Genomic DNA, 16,354 nt, shown 5'->3' with positions numbered 1-16,354 from the left:
AATTAATTTGGAGGCTAACAGATGATCCTCAGTCATTAAACCTCTTGAATAACTTGGGTAAGTCACAGGGGAATATCATTCATAATGGAACTAATCTAATCATTTTTAGAAGAGATTTTCTCATGGAGACATGGGTGTCTGTTGATAGATAATCCAGCTCAGGAGATTCTTGTTTGTTATCTTGGAAACTTGGAGAGGATGTTATGTTGAACAGAGTTGTGGTCTAATTCTAATGCAAATAATTTTCTTCACATTCATTTATAGTCTACATTTGTTTGACATTTAAAGTGTGTGGCTATGTTTCATTGTGTGTGAGTTTGGGTTAGATTCACTCGTTTGATCCATAAATTATGTAAATTATGTAAACAGCATTACCCTCAACTGTCATTCTGACCTCAATAAATTTCCACTCTGCAGTTGAAGGTTGATACAGTTTGTCACCTTAGTCAAATCCAAGGTCAGACCCAACAAGAGGACTTTAAACTAAAGCAATGCTGAAGCTAAAAGAAGGATGAAGAACAAAATATCAGTCCACTGTGCATTAGTTTCAAAATGTAAATTTTATCCTCAATAGAAATTTTGAGAAGTTGATACTACCACGGAAAAAATCTATTAATGAGATAAGACCTCGGTAAGGTCTTTCAAGCTACAAGAGAGCTGGATGACAATACGAAATCTGGGACCAATCACATACAGGTTTTTAATAATGTTAAAAGAATCTACTCAAAATTCTTAATTTTTCATGTGACTTTCAAAACATGCAGGATAGATGACACTTCCATATCAATAACAGGGGGTTAGCCAGGATGGTTATAAAACAGCTGGTGGTGGTGTCTCGTAATCTCATTATTAATCTTTTTTATGTATGCAGGTGACGTGGTCATATTTTCTGCCTGCAGAGCTGGTCTACAACATCTGTTGTGTATAAACTTTCAATATGGTGCTGGCTGTGACAAAAGATTTAGTGCTGAACAAAGTAATGCTATGATAATTAGATGTAAAGACGACAAAAGATCTATATTTCAAGGGTTCTACTTGAGCAGAAGTGTGCCTAAAGTTAATAGCAAGGTCAAATATCTTAGTCATAGAAGATAGAGTATTTCTTGACAGTGTCATAAATTATATACTAATGGTAGCACACTTTGTACTTCGTACTTGTACCTTCACATGTGCTAAACTAGCATAAAGGTCTGGCTGTTCAGGGCTCACTGTCTGTCCTGTATATTACAGGCACAGTGCATTGCAATGATTCTATGGTGATGTTCATGTGTGCCAAGATTTTATGATGCAGCTGGTTATATATGCTTCAGCATAAAGTGACCCGTATGTGATACAATGATAGGTAATCTCATGTGGAGGGAAATAGTTAATATCCATGTAACTAATGTGCATTGTGGCATTTTAATTAGACCCATACATTACTAATTGGGGAGATTTTCACCAAACACAGATTACAGAGTTAAAACACATTATAGGTAAGAAACCAAGACAAATTTAAAATATCAAAAAAAGTGTTCTGGATACCAGACTCAGGCAAGACCAGCAGGAAGTACTTCAGTTCTCAATAACACTTCACTAAGTTTGATTAGTCTCTATGAATTAAAGCAAAAAGTGCATAATCTAGTGTTATTAATCACCTCATCTCACACAAGTCTGCATCAATCACACTAATGCTGGAGAGGAGTCCAAGCTGAAACAGATGTTGGTTTAATCACAATTAAATGGAGGTGTCATAACAATACTTCATTTATTGGGTGAGCATGGTAACAAAGACCTAGCTGAACACAATGCCTCAGTTTCCCCTTTCATTAATAGACTGCGAAAAAAAAAATAACTTAGCAATTGTTGCTGACTTTATGGAAGACTCTGCTTTTCTTTGTTCATTGTTCCACTGCAGACCAGTGTTACCTCTCTGTGTGTTTTTATTTTATTTATTTTTTACTGGACAAAAACAATTGGTGTGGGAATGGATCCATCGATTATGGGCTATTACCCGTATATGGTAGGATGAAGGAAAAGAAGTAAGGAGAAAAAACAGAGTGGTCAAAGGCATCGCCTTTGTGTCTTCAACCTTCTTCAACTTGAAAATACTGCATAACATTTCTTTAAAAAATATATGCAATTACCCACTTTTATTCTGAATGCCAGATGCATACTTTAAGTCACATTTTACAATCAATGAGTGTGGACAGATATCTTCAGCAATAAGCAACACATAAGAAACAACTCCATAACTACTGACAGGTAGTATATAGTTTACATATGGTTTCAGCTGAAAGTGGCATTCACAGTCCAGGCTAAATAGACACTGGAATGCATGTATATTAGCAGCCGTCACAAATTAACATGCTATCAGTGCAAGGACAACCACAAATACAGATCTCCAGGAAGGTTTAGTCTATTTAATGATGAATCACATTAAAGATTTATCATGGCTGGACTTGCTCTTGCATTAGTACAGCTGGCCATTTGCTATCTCCGTCCAGTAATAATGTTATGGTGCCTTCTAACCTCTTGTGAAGGACTCATCTTTTTTCATTAGAGTTTTTGTTGTTATTAGAGGTAGAAGTAAACTGAACAAGCAGCTGTGAGCAGTTAATTTAATCCAGTCAGCTACTGTTCACAGCTTCAGTTTTATGATTGTTTAGTCAGAAAATAATCTAGGAATAAATGTGGTAATCGGTATTGCCTCACACACACAAACCTGCTGTGACTGTAATATAACCATGAGCAATTCAAGAATAAAAAGATTCATTCAAAATATGTCTCTGTGCTGTGGCTATAAAAGGCTTTTAGTAAACAGAGGAAATTAATAGTAACATTCAACACAGTGTTATCACACAACAGGAAACAAACAAGTGCTAACAAAATAAAGATGAAAATGATGACAATATTGTGTTGACTACTGTGCTGAACAGCCCAAATGTGAAATACTATAGCTAGAGCATATGATCTGTTGTGTCTTGCATTTTATGCATAAATGCTTTTAAAGAATATGTAGGTATACCAATTACAATAAGAGTGGAAAAAACAACAGCAAGAACAAAAAAAAAAGAGGCAACGTTAATACTTAGATTGAACAACTGTGAAGTTTAAGCTTTAGAGGTGCTGACAGGCAGATTTTTGTCATATGTTTCTCTGTTTCCAGTTTTAAATGCTAATGTAAGCTAATGGGCTGCTTTCTGCAGCTCTTTATCACACATATATGAAAGCAGTATTGATCTACTCCCTGGTAGAAATAGACCATATTTTCCAAATTTAAGGTCACCTGGGGGCAGCTGAACAAGCTGTAAAGAACATTATCACTTTAAAGTTGTCATGGCTGACATGTTAACCATCAGTTACTTACTTATATACCCAGCAGACACAGAGCAACATTATCATTCATTTGGAGCTTTTCCATTTAATGAATGTAAGCCCAATATTCACTTTCCTTTTAGCTCTGTTTTTATCTCCAGTACCTGAAGGAAATCTCTGGCTCTTCAGCGGCTAAATGCTTCACTACATTCATCAGCCAGTCACTAACTTTGCTGTTTGTTGCTAAGCAGGTAGTGTATGGTGGGTTTTTATACCTTTAAAGTTGCTAAGGTTCTGGCCAACAGCATTTACATGCTGCAGCTGGAGAAAAGAGAGATGTGGGTGGAGTTTGTAGGCTTCTCGGGGTTTGTCTCATCGTATGAGATAAGCCAATGAAGACGCTTCTAGCAGGCTCAGTGGATTGTATATATTTATATATATATATATGTATATTCTATATATACGTAATAGTGGCCTAGCAGCGCTATAATTCATCATGAAGACATTGCTGCCACAGAAGAAAAACTACAACAAATGTGTCCTTTAGCAACAATGACATAGTAGTGTTAGTCATCATTCATCCTACAGGGCACAGCCTGTGCTTTCATCTCCTGTATTTAATTGCTTTTTAAGAGTTAACATGGCAAAACATGCCAGTTTGTTTTGATTGAGGCAAAGCTCCTTGAAGCGCTGCGTCCCACAAGACATTAAAAAGCTCCACCATTCCCACCTGCTCACTCTTATGCCTACAGCCTCACTCTCAGCAACATCCAACATGACAAAGGCTCCTCGTTAGGGAAGAGAGCAGTTTTCCAGCTTTAGGTGTGCTGTGATTGATTCCTGAAGAGACAGAGCAGAGCGGTGTTCAGATGTGATTTGGATCTGAAGACTTGAAATTTTGCCTTTAATGCATTATTAATTTCTCTCTCAGATTTTTCATCATTAATTGTTGTGAAAGCATCAGTGATGCATTAACTTACAGTTTGTTGAGTGATCAGCAGCTGCTTGGAAACATAATCAATTTGGATAATTTGGTTTATGACCAAAAACCTTCAAACCTAATGACATTCCCGTGACCATCAACTAAACTATTTACGAGTTAGCCAATGTTAGCATGCCTACATGTTAAAACAATTTGGTATAGATATTAAACATTATACCTGCTAAACATCAGCAGGTTAGCATCGTCACTGTGAGCCTGTTCGTATGCTGACGTTAGTGCTGAACTCAAAGCCACCACTGTGCCTAAGTAGAATTTCACGGAGCAGTTCATGAGGCTGTAGACTCTTATTGTATTTAATCCATATCCTGTCCAAAAAAAAAAAAAAAAAAACGCAATAGATGCTATCATTCTCTGATAATAAGGATTTTTTTGGATTGGAACACTAACTTGAACTAGACAAAGATGGTCTTGACTACAGTTCACAAAGAGCGATTTTTCTGTTTATAGTCATCATTCTCATACCCATGGGCAGAAATTGAATTTCATCTAATGTAAAAATGTATTTTAATTGATTTATTTAGTGCTGTCTTGAAGCCAAAACAAGATTATGAGTATGCCATAAAATGGTTCAGTATATCATGAAATACTAATTAGTGTACATACGAGAGAGTGTGGTCCTGATGAGTCTCCCACAGTGAGAGTTATGTGCTGTGAGTGAAGCACACCAGTAAGTCACACATCTAATCTCCTCACAGGGTCTTAGTGCTGCATGCTGTGTTTGAGGCTGAGAGCATTACTGAAGTCTCTACTCCAACTGTCAGTTAAAAGTTTAGTGAGGTTTATTCAGCTGGTTTACAACTCAAAATCAGCTTGTATTTTTACATTAACAATAGATTATGATGATTATGTGTATTGTGATTTTATCACAAATAAGTTGCCCTCAGCTCTTCTAAGCATTTTAGAATCATTCAGTTAATTTTAGTTTTGATTCTAGAGCCTGCAAATATCATTGGTTCATGTCACCACCCTCATAAACCTTGTTCGCAGTCCAGGGCAGGAAGTTCTGAACCACTGCCCTCAGGAGTTGTTGGATACCAAAACAGACTTAGCTGGACAGTGAACTCTGGTCTTAATAATGGCATATGTGGCAGCAATTATTCACAACAACATCATTAGGTGATAATAAGTCAGAGTTGTGTGATGTTCTTGTCCCATTGGCCAAATGTGGTGAAAAAGTTATCAGAATAAAATCTGAGACTGTTCATCTGATGACATCACCCAAATATTACTCAATCCTAGCAGTAGGTGATGGCATGCTGCAGCATATCAGTGTGTGTGGCACTGTAAAGTATGGTGTTGTAAAGCAGATAAGTAAACACACCCACGTAGTATAGCCTGTGATTTTCCCTCTGAGCCCTGACACACCATGAAGCTACACAGTCACCCTCTCAGCCATCAGCGGGATTGTCTCCCAGGCGGCTTGGTGAGTGCAGACTGTCACTCGCAGGAAGGTTTGCCTTTAGCTATGTCGGCTGCCAAGGGGCCACAGGGCTCTGGAGCTTATTGCTTAACTATGCAGCTGTCACTCAGCGCAGAGTGGAAGCTGGGAGACAAGAGGGGGGACTAGAGAGGAGGAATGGTGAGCACATTCATCGACCTGCCCAAAGAGCCTCAACAAATCCTCCCCAAAGGTTTATTTTATATTTGATAGTAAAAGGGTTTGAAAGAGGCCACCCATGCAACATAAACAGGTCGACAGGGAGGCAGGAACTGCAGTCAAACACAGTAAATAAGCCCCATCGATTGGAAGAAGAGAGGTTCATGGGTGGCAATTGGGCTGTCGCAGCACTCTGTGAGCTATTGTCCCTTTCGGGCAGATTGGTGGAAAGTGGATGATGGGAGCAGGCAAGACAATGCAAGACCAAGAAAGTTTTGAATCCACTTAAAGGGAAAAGACACACTGAGATTCTCTTCCACTGTTAGTTGGCCTCAGTTTATTATGTTTGGACTCATGAGTTATCATTTCTGCAGTACCTGCACTGGTACTGGGGCCTTTTTTCCTTTTTTAATATAAACACTTGTTCCTGTAAAAAAAAAAAAAAAAAAAAAAAGCCCTATTTGAACTTGACCAGTGTTACAAGGGGGCCTTGTAATCCAGGAACTCACACATCTTGCACATGTCTTTTGTGAGATGCATTCACACATTAACAAGATTATCTCTGTATAAAAATAACACTTAATTGGTTGCACTCCCACATCAAAATCTCTAAATTCACAATTCCAACGTCACCATATCTTTCTACTTTCTGTTCCTTGAGCCGATCAGTCCCCAAATTCTGGTTATTTAAATATTATTGCAATTCTATCAGTCTGTCCTTCAGACCTAACTATTGCACCCTCATCACGTCCCCATCACCACCATAACCACCAGGATGTCCAGAGAGACTCAGCTGAAAGTTTCGATCATCCACCTGCTGGTTTTACTCCACCACCGTCTGAGTGCAACACTGTGGGGGACCCTGTTTCATCATATGAAGATGTTTCACATTGATTGAGCCTAATTACCAAAGTCTTCCTTTGTTGCTAACCTCATTAAATACAGTTATACGCTTCCAATTGATCGCTCACTGAAATACAGGAAAGTTTCTTCTGAAGAGGAAAAGTATGTACTGTATGTACAACGCAACACAATGAGCTGATCTCACAACTGGGTGAATGTTAAGAGTCCACTTATAAAACAACTGAAGATGTCAAATAATTTTAACAAATTATTTTGTGTTTGGATCTGTGTGCGGTACTGTGTGGGTGGTGTCTGCCACAAGGATCCAACACAGGGGATTATTAAATGTACTTGTTGGAGCGGGAGTGCACAAACATGTTGTTTACCAGCAGTCAACTGTACTTCAAATAACTGAGTAATTATACAGGATGAAGAGCTGTTCTGCATTTTACTCCGGTCTGAAGCTAAATGTCACAGTTACACACACACAATACAAAGGTTCATGTGATACAGTACTAACTATGGAAGTTGTGCTACAAAGCATATAGCTATAATTCTTCACCTCATTCAATAATTTTTTGTATTGTTGGATACTCAGCAGTAATAATATGGGTGAAGGCACAGGATTATCACTGCACGCATAATGAAAAAAAAGTGTTGAAGAATAACAATAGCACCCCCTTTTATTTTTCTCCAGTGTCGGAGCTGCATCTCTTCAGCCTCAGTGAGTGCTCCCATTACAAATGGTCTGCAAAAATCAAGGCTCACAGGCCAAAGGCTGAAGGCACCAAAACAGAATTAATATTCATTTTGCAAATGCTGGCTCACAGTGACCAAAAAAAAGCAATCTAAAGCAATTAACCTTCTGTCCGGGATGTTATGTGTGGGCAACTTAACAAGGATGTTCTCTGCTTTTAATTACTCTCCACAGTCGCAGAGCCCAACCGGGATTAAAAATTATCTCAAGGTAAAGTCGAGCGGTGGCAGCAACGCGGCCACTTGAGAGATAACTGACATCAGTGCTTACAACAGGAACGGCTGTTTTTCGAGTGTGCATCAGAGTGGAACTCAATGCAATCTGCAGCAGGTCTTTTCTGTCTGCCAACTGCAATAACAATTCAATTCATATTCAATTCGAACTCAGATAATTCTTGCACAGAGTAAGCCAGCAGTCAATAAGGACGTGAGCGAATACTGTTGATGCCAGCAGACTATGTCATGACCTCCCTAGTAATATTCAGTGAAATGTAATATTCCATTATGAAGATGATGAAGTCCAGTTCACAGTGTTTTGGTGCTTGAGTTGTTGTTTATGGGGGACTGAGCTGTTGTGAATTTGGAAATATGACAGACATAATAATGTTGGAGAGGAGGGCAGGTGAGGTGATTATATTGCTATATCATTATATCGTTCTTAGGAAATAATAATTAGGTATTCAGCTGGGTCTGTTAGACTAAAAAGATCTTCATTATTTTACAATCACTTCAATTACTACAAATTTGTTTACAATATAAGTTTAAATATTAAACCATCATGACTTGTATCTCAAGTATAAGAAACACACAATTCACTCCATATCTGTACTCATCAATATTTATACAAACATCAATATTCTAGTCTGTTGGTTATAAGCAGAGCAAAAAACCCAGAGGGAAGAGATGTGAAGCTGGGAGTGTGTACAGTAAACATCCCACACAATTCCTACTGAGATAAAGCAGAGGAAAACTGTTTGCATAAATGACGATCACACACTGAGGAATGTCATTACATGTCGCCTGATTAAAAATCAGTCGAGGCTGTCGAGTTTTAGTTGCAGACTTCCACTTCTTCCTTATCTAAAAACATCAGTTTTCTCTATGCACTTTGGAATAACCCTTTAGTATACTTTAAGCCTAATAAAGGATTAGCTGCTGAATAAAAACAAAACTCCAAAGGGTGGAACCACCTAATAAACACATACTGTATATGCAGTATGACATGGCAACAGTTATTTCTTCCAAACAATATGGAGAGGGTAGATTCCAGTCAATTTCACTGTTTATTGAGCTCAGACAAATAATATTCTTTTTCCTGATGCTGCAATATCACTTCAGTATTTCTGAATATAGAGTATCATTTGGAAATGCTATTCAGGCTTATTTTCAGAAAGTAGCATGTATGCAAATATTCAGCTAATGCACACAAGCATGTGACTAGAAAGAATATGAAGATGCAAAAATAGTAGTGTTGCATATATTTTTGTAGTTCTTATTTCAGTGTTTTCTGTTCTTTCTCATTCCTCATATTCGTTCCTTCATCTGCCTCATCTCGTTCCTTATCTAATTCAGGATTTCATGGAGTATTTTGTTTTTAGATACAGTTTCCATCTACTACGTTTCTCTGGCCTGAATTCATTTCTACATTATTCTTAAATAGTGTATTATGAAAGCAGTGCAGACCTTTCAAATCTCTGTGCACTGCAACTGCACTACCATACCAATAATGCGACTCAGACAAAAGTCAGCACAGGTTTTACACACTGTGTATACATATACCTATCAGCCACAACATTAAAACCACTGACAGGTGATGTGAATAACATTGATCATTTTGTCACAACACGATGTTCTGCTGGAAAATTTGACATTCATCTGGATGTTTCTTTGACATGTAGCACCCACCTAAACATTGTTGTAGCCCTGTGGGATGTGGGGTTGGGCCTCCATGGATCTGACTTGTTCCGGTGCATTCCAGAAATACTAGATCAGAGGGCAACACCCAGGGTTTTCCAGCAGAACATTGTATTGTAATGAGATGACCAGTATTATTCACTTCACCTGTCAGTGGTTTTCTTTTTGTGGCTGATCGAGGGGCACCTTGGTGACACACTGACTATGAACTGCAACGTCTCTGGTTCAAGTCTGGCTGTGACTTTGGTGTGTTGTCTCTGTACCGTCAAATGGGGAAAAACAGTGGGGAACAATGGGGGAAAAAAGAGTACCATAAAGACCATTAACCACCAAGTTCTAAACCTACTGCATATTTTTAGCTAAAGAAAATGACTATGCAAGGAGTCTGAATGTCCTTTATTCCACAGTATTTCAATAGGCTGTTTGAACTCTCTTCAAGAACCAGCATTATTCTGCAATGATTATTTAAGGCCACATGAATCATCCTCTGAAAATAATAAAGAGGGGATAAAAAGAGTTCTGAGGCAACAAGCAGCTTAGAGGACAGTGTTGAACACAAAACACTGCTGTCAAGACAATCCAGAACACCCAGACATCCAGAACAACCCAGAACCTGACTGATTGTTTGGAATACATGACTATCAGCCTTTGTAATAAAACCATTTTATAGAATTACCCGTGATATTGTATTTTGCTGAGTTTGACTTCCTATTTGTGTTGTTAAACGTGTACTTCAGAAACGCATTACCATCTATTACTGAGGGAATCTGTTAATTTACTCAAACTACCTGCATAAATATCAAACTTTCTGTTTGGGGAATAAATTGTTTATTATTTCTCTGTAACTGTGATTTTTGAATTCTCACACTGAAATAGAGCTCATATTAGAATTAATCACTGTAAACATTTGTCCTGTATAAGCTAAATGTCTTGCAGCAAATTTACAATTCCCACTGTATTCAACAGAGATGATTCACAAATAAAACAGAGTTAGACCTTCAACTCCTCATCAGTGTTCCACTTCTAACTTGCAGAGGCTGAAGTGGCAAAGTATGTGTGCACCCTCTGGCAGCCAGTTTGGAAGTTCTGGACGTCACCAGCATATTAAGGACGATTTAGCATTGCACTTCCATAAAGTTGACTTGAATGCAGCAGAGGTTAAAGACATTATACAAATATTTTCACAGACTAAGTAGTAACAATAAGTATTAGAAGCAAAAGTCTAACAATACAACTGTAAGTCACAGTGCATACAAGTTAGAGGATACTTGAGTTAAGTACTAAAGATAATTCAAAAGTGTGGTATGAGTTAAAGTTTTAGTATAAATTGTGAATAGAGGTTCATTAAACTTATTTAATGGGGCCAGTGGTGAGGTATAAGGAAAATATGCATTACCTTATAAAGTTATTATGGCTGTTCATTTGCAATCAGTTGTCCACTTACAGAGCAGACTCACAGCAACATTAACATTCTTTTGCAGTAATGTTCCTCCCTTTTTAATATAATTCAATATTCATTCTCCTTTTAGCCTTGTTTTGGTCTCCACCAACACCTGAGAAAAATACCTGGCTCTTTAGCTGCTAATGCTCCACTGTGTTCACCAGCCAATATGTTTAACTGTGTCAGTGTGCTGTTTGCAGCTGAGCAGTTGGTGTTCAGTGGCGTTAATAAGAACTTTACAGAGGAACAATGTTGATGAGAACTAAAATAGACAAATCCTTGTCATCAACTTTCTTTTCCTTCTTTGTTCCTCTTTTTTCTCTTGCTCATTATCATGTCATAGTCACTGTCACTATCACCATCCTGAACTTCCCCCTTCCCTCCTCCTCATCATAACTACCACCTCATTCCTCCATACTTCCTTCACAATTATCACAGTCATCATCATTATCATCATGTCACCATCTTCATCGGTTAACAACAGCTAATGTCAATATGCGTTGTATTAATTCATCTGACACCTCCTTCTGAATCCGTCCGCGGTCACCAGAGCACAGAAACTCAATTTGATTCACACGTTGTCCAATACTAAATACATAACTAGACTGGTGAGGATGAACAAATGACTTGTAATTGAATCAGAGCATGAGTGAGGTTCCACAGTCCTGTATTTAAGGAAACGGTAAAAAAAAAATTACACAGGTGTGAATGAATAGATGGAACATAATGCTCACGCTTCATTAATTATTTTCTGTATGAATGAGAGGCAGCTTCTTGTGTTAACTAAGATGAGTTGATGTGTCATTATCTTACTTATAAAAGGTTAAGGGGTTAGCAGGATGCTGCAAGGCTGATTAAATGTCTCAGTGACTCAGTGTGGCTGATACATGGCTGTCCTTAGGACTTGAGCTCTGATGCCTTTTGTCATAGAGGAAAACATCTTCCAGAGTTGAACCTTCCAAAATGAAAAGAAAGATCTGAGTTTTTTCATGTCATTTTGGAACATAAAGCATTAATGTCTTATCATTATTGTTCTGTTGCGTGTTGTAGCATCACATATCACTTTTGAAACTGGTTCATGTCACTGTAAACAGGGCTAAATACTGAAGAAAGCAATTGTATTACTTAAAAAAAAATCTATGTTCAAATTATGGCTAAAACTTGGCATGCAGATGTCTTTTGGTCACTTAGAGAGAGAGATTTTCAAAGCTTGAGATTATTTTACATTTCAAGTCAGCACATGCATATTTTGTATTCTACTGATTAACACAAAAATCTTGAGTACTGGTAGACAGAAATGCTATAGTACAACACAACAGGAATAATTTTACATAAGTATGTGTTTCATTGACCCTGAAACTCTGCCAGTAAACAGCCAGTTTATGAGATCACTACTCTAAAGATGTGAAATCGAGCTGTACATGAATTCCAGCGCTGTGACTCAAACCGATAAAGGAGAGTATTTGGTGTACACTTAATGTCAAACTGATCCAACATAACATCATTAAATCAAAGAGTGGTTTGTGTGTCTGTGTGTGTTTATTTCATTAAACACACAGGATGTATGGTGATGACTTGCTCTGGAATGCAGAGAAGCAGCACAACATAGATAAAAGTTTGTGGTCTCATTAGTAAAAATATCTGACAATAATAATCTTTACAATAACATCCATATTTGAAGCATTGTTTCCTGCCATGGCTACAATTCCTTCAAAGTTTTCACTACATATATTATATGAGTCTGGAGAGACGTCGATGTAAACTGCAATTTTTGCAGGTAGCAGAACAAGCTGTATTAAGTGGGTAGGTTGTTAGCAAACAATTGCCTGTTTACACATCCAGCAGACACTCGACAACATTAGAATTCATCTGGAGTTGTGTTTCTGACCTGAGAAATGGAAGTCCAATATTTATTGTCTGTTTTATTTATTGCTCTGCTTTGGTTGCCGACAACTCCTGAGAAAGATATCTGGGTCTTCAGCTGCTGAAAGCAACGCTTTGTTCACCAGCTAATTGTTAACTTGATTGCTGGGCAGATAGTCTACAGTGGGTTCATCAGAGACAACCGCTGCCTACAGAGTGAACCGAAACAGTAAAGTTGCAGTTGGAAAAAACAATAGAATGAGCTGAAAATGGTCCATAGAGCTGAAAGGGACTGCGGATTTGGGTTTCACACCAAAATACATACCTTTCACACTGTATTGTACAAGTTGCATAAACAAGAGAAAATCACTTTTCTTTATACATTGCTAAAAAAAAAAAAAACCAAAACATATTTTATAAAGGGAATAAAAGTAAATTTATATTAAATAGCTTCCTTCTCCAGTTTCCTGAATTTAGTTCCTATGAGTCCTGTTTTCTGTCAGTGAGCTGTTTATTCATGCGGTCACTGTCTGTGACAGGTTTGCTGCATGACTAAGGGACTTGGGGAATTCTGCTGTATGTATTGGCATGTCTCCTATCTCTTTTCATCTCGGCCTGTCTCCAGTGGGATACATCAGCATTTGTTAACATCTATGAGACACTCCCTTCCTCATGTCCGATGCTACCTGGTGGCCAGTGGACCAAGGCAGTGCTTGTGTGCTCAGGATGTCTGCACCAGTGCTCACATACTGTTCATTCTGCAAATTTTGTTATTGAAATTTTATCTGAGTTGGCCACCTATTGTCAATTTTTGGCAATACACACATGACTGCCCTTCTCTGTGAGGTGAAGTTTCTCTCTTATTTTGTCCTCATGAGGATTTAATGGCAGTAGTTTGTGCTGTATTTGAAACTATGTTTTGGGTTTTCTGAGTTAAACCATGGGTATGTGGTATCTGTATCATCAAATTTTGACTTGACAGCTGCAAAGACTGAACATGTTTCTATGTACACAGCTAACGTCAAGGTTGAAACATCATGAAAACAAACTTAAACAAGACAGTTACTATCACACTGTGCTTAATCCGCACTGTTTCTTTTGGTTCAAGAACACACTCTAGACAGGAGTGTGTGTGTGTAGCAGTATGTACTTGTGTGTCTAAGAGACCAGTCATTTGAATGGACATAAGATTGGAAACATAGCCTTGTGGCACAGAGATAAGGTATTTTGACTGCCTGTAAACAGATGAAGAGGCTGTCTCACACGTCCAAACATGGTAACAAACTAACATCATACACACACAACACAACACACAATGGACCGAAAATATCACTTAAAACATTTCTGTTAGCTCTTCAGAGATTTCCACTCTCACATGGACAATTAGATCCTAAAAGGTATTATTGCTGAGATATTAAAGACATAATATGAACTGAGCTCTAAAATAATTTATTTGGTCAGACACACTTGGTCAAACAAGTTTTTTTGAAAAAAAAACCAAAAAACATTAAAGCAGCAACCTACCAAGAAAAATGATGGTCTGCTTCCTGGCCATCTTGGCCTTCGAGCTTTCATGCTTGGGTGGTCTTTGACTTCCACTGATTCCTCCATCCACGGCACCCAAAGGCCTCTGCAAGACCAGGATCATGGCTCGGCACATGAAGGCCACACAGATTAAGACGATCATGTAGACGACAAAAGCCACAAAGAGGCTGACCCTATACATCACCCAGCGCTCTCTCAGATTGGTGCAGAAAGTCAGATTCTGGACAGGGTGTATCTGCTAGGAAGGGGATATGACCCTGCGTTCCGGTAGCAACCAGCAATGGCAGAGCCACAAGCACAGACACCAGCCAAGCAAAGGTAATGAGGGCAGAGGTACGTTTCCCACCAAAGGCTTTAAAGCGAAACGGGTGGCAGATAGCCACGTAGCGCTCAAAGCTAAGTGTGGCTATATTGAGGATGGTAGCGTAGCTGCAAGCCTCAAACAGAAAGTTGTAGATCTTACATGAAGCATTGCCTGATGCGGACGTGAATGGGAACCAGATGGCACTGTAGAGTTCTACAGGCATACCAATGACAAGCACCAACAAGTCAGAGCATGCCAGGCTCACCATGTGGTCGGTCACATTCTTCTGCAGGTAGCCGTTTCGCTTCAGCACTTGTGTCACTCTGATAGTCACTGAATTACCTACAATACCCGTCAGCAAGATGAAGCTGTAAAGGACAGTCAGGAAGATTTTGACAGAGTAGTTGGGTTCAAGTTCATGCCAGTCCTTCTCCTCTGCTATCTCTATTTCCTCACTCATGGTTAGAGTAGTGAGCTCAGATTTTCCACAAATTGATTTTGTCCTTTAGCTTATCAGTCCTGCTGGGCGCAGTCACTGTGATCAGAGCCAAGATCCTGAGGTGAGCAGTGTTCCAATAAAACAGCCTATACTGAGGACTGAAAACTACACCAGATATATCATTTCATTACACTACACAGAAGAAAATATAAGAACTTATCTATACTCTCTATTATGTTCTAAATATACTAATACACTAATTTTAACCCCTAAGTTGAGAATGTTTTTCCAAGTCTGGTCCATCTCCTCCCATTTTGGATGATCATCTCGAATCCCCCAAGAGTCCTCACATATCCTAGTCCAGTGTTGCGTGGTTTCACCTCAGTCTCAGCAAAGTATTAGCCAACATTCAAGTCCCACAAGTCTCCTCCCTCCTTCCTCCTACGAGGGCAGGGCAGTTAAACATTAAACCCAACCACAGCCAGCATGAGTGCTGAGGCCTGGTTTCACTTCTTATCATCAGCACTAATGCACCTCCCTCTTACAGAAACATTTAGTTTTACTTAATGTTACAGCTGAGATTAGAAATGTAATTAAAAGGTGGTGCAACTTGCACACAGATAGGAAAAAGCAGGAAAACATTTTCCAGATTTTAACAAAATAAATCTAACCGAACGAGATTTACAAGCTGGTAGTTTTGATTAGATAAAGAGATATGACACACTCAGAGATCCTGAAAGTGACACACACCTTAAACATGGCTGAGAGCACGAACTTAGGAAATAGAAATACAAACAATGGACAATAACCACTTAAAAGCACAAAGAAGACAAACATGAATGAGGTAGCTTTTTGATTCAAATAAATAAAGTAGGGAAGTTGAAAAGTACAAACAGGAACAAGACTGAAACAAGCCAGGCATAGCTGCATGGGAGTTCACACCATCAGTCCCTGCCAGATCTACAACATTTGTACAGTAGATAAAATTCTACTCCTGGGGCTCTTAAGAGACTAGTTTCACTTCAATCAAGGTGAGAAGAACACTGACTGGATAAATCCTTTCCCAGTCACATTGCTGCCTCTGCTGTCACAGACAAGCTAAAACCATAGACCTTAGAGAGGTTAAACCTGATTAGATAAAAGCCTCGAGTGCCCTCTCACTTTGATTGAATATTGTCAGATACTGTCAATTAAACCTTTGTGCGCATGGCATCACACTTTCAGCCAGATGTTCACGGACTAAAGTGAGTGAAGGAAAATCAAGGTTGATTGTTCATTATGATACTGGAGCCTCTTAATTTATGTTTCAGATCTCATTTGAATTATCTGCTATTGTGTTCAGATGCCTTTGT

General features: G+C 38.6%; 1 protein-coding gene across 1 annotated transcript in view; it reads right to left on the bottom strand.

The window, feature by feature from the left end:
- The window catches only part of gpr39 (G protein-coupled receptor 39), a 28,802-nt gene extending 13,383 nt beyond the window's left edge, over positions 1-15,419 (bottom strand). The window contains 2 exon segments of the mRNA XM_018696684.2: positions 14,239-14,488; positions 14,490-15,419. Of these exon segments, the coding sequence (XP_018552200.1) occupies positions 14,239-14,488; positions 14,490-15,023 (784 nt within the window). The 5' untranslated portion in view covers positions 15,024-15,419.
- Positions 15,420-16,354: the final 935 nt, after the last annotated feature.

This window comes from Lates calcarifer, linkage group LG1 (genome assembly GCF_001640805.2).
Source record: "Lates calcarifer isolate ASB-BC8 linkage group LG1, TLL_Latcal_v3, whole genome shotgun sequence".
NCBI lineage: Eukaryota > Metazoa > Chordata > Actinopteri > Centropomidae > Lates > Lates calcarifer.
The sequence above is the reverse complement of the archived record's forward strand: the minus strand, read 5'-3'. Positions and strand labels throughout refer to the sequence as shown.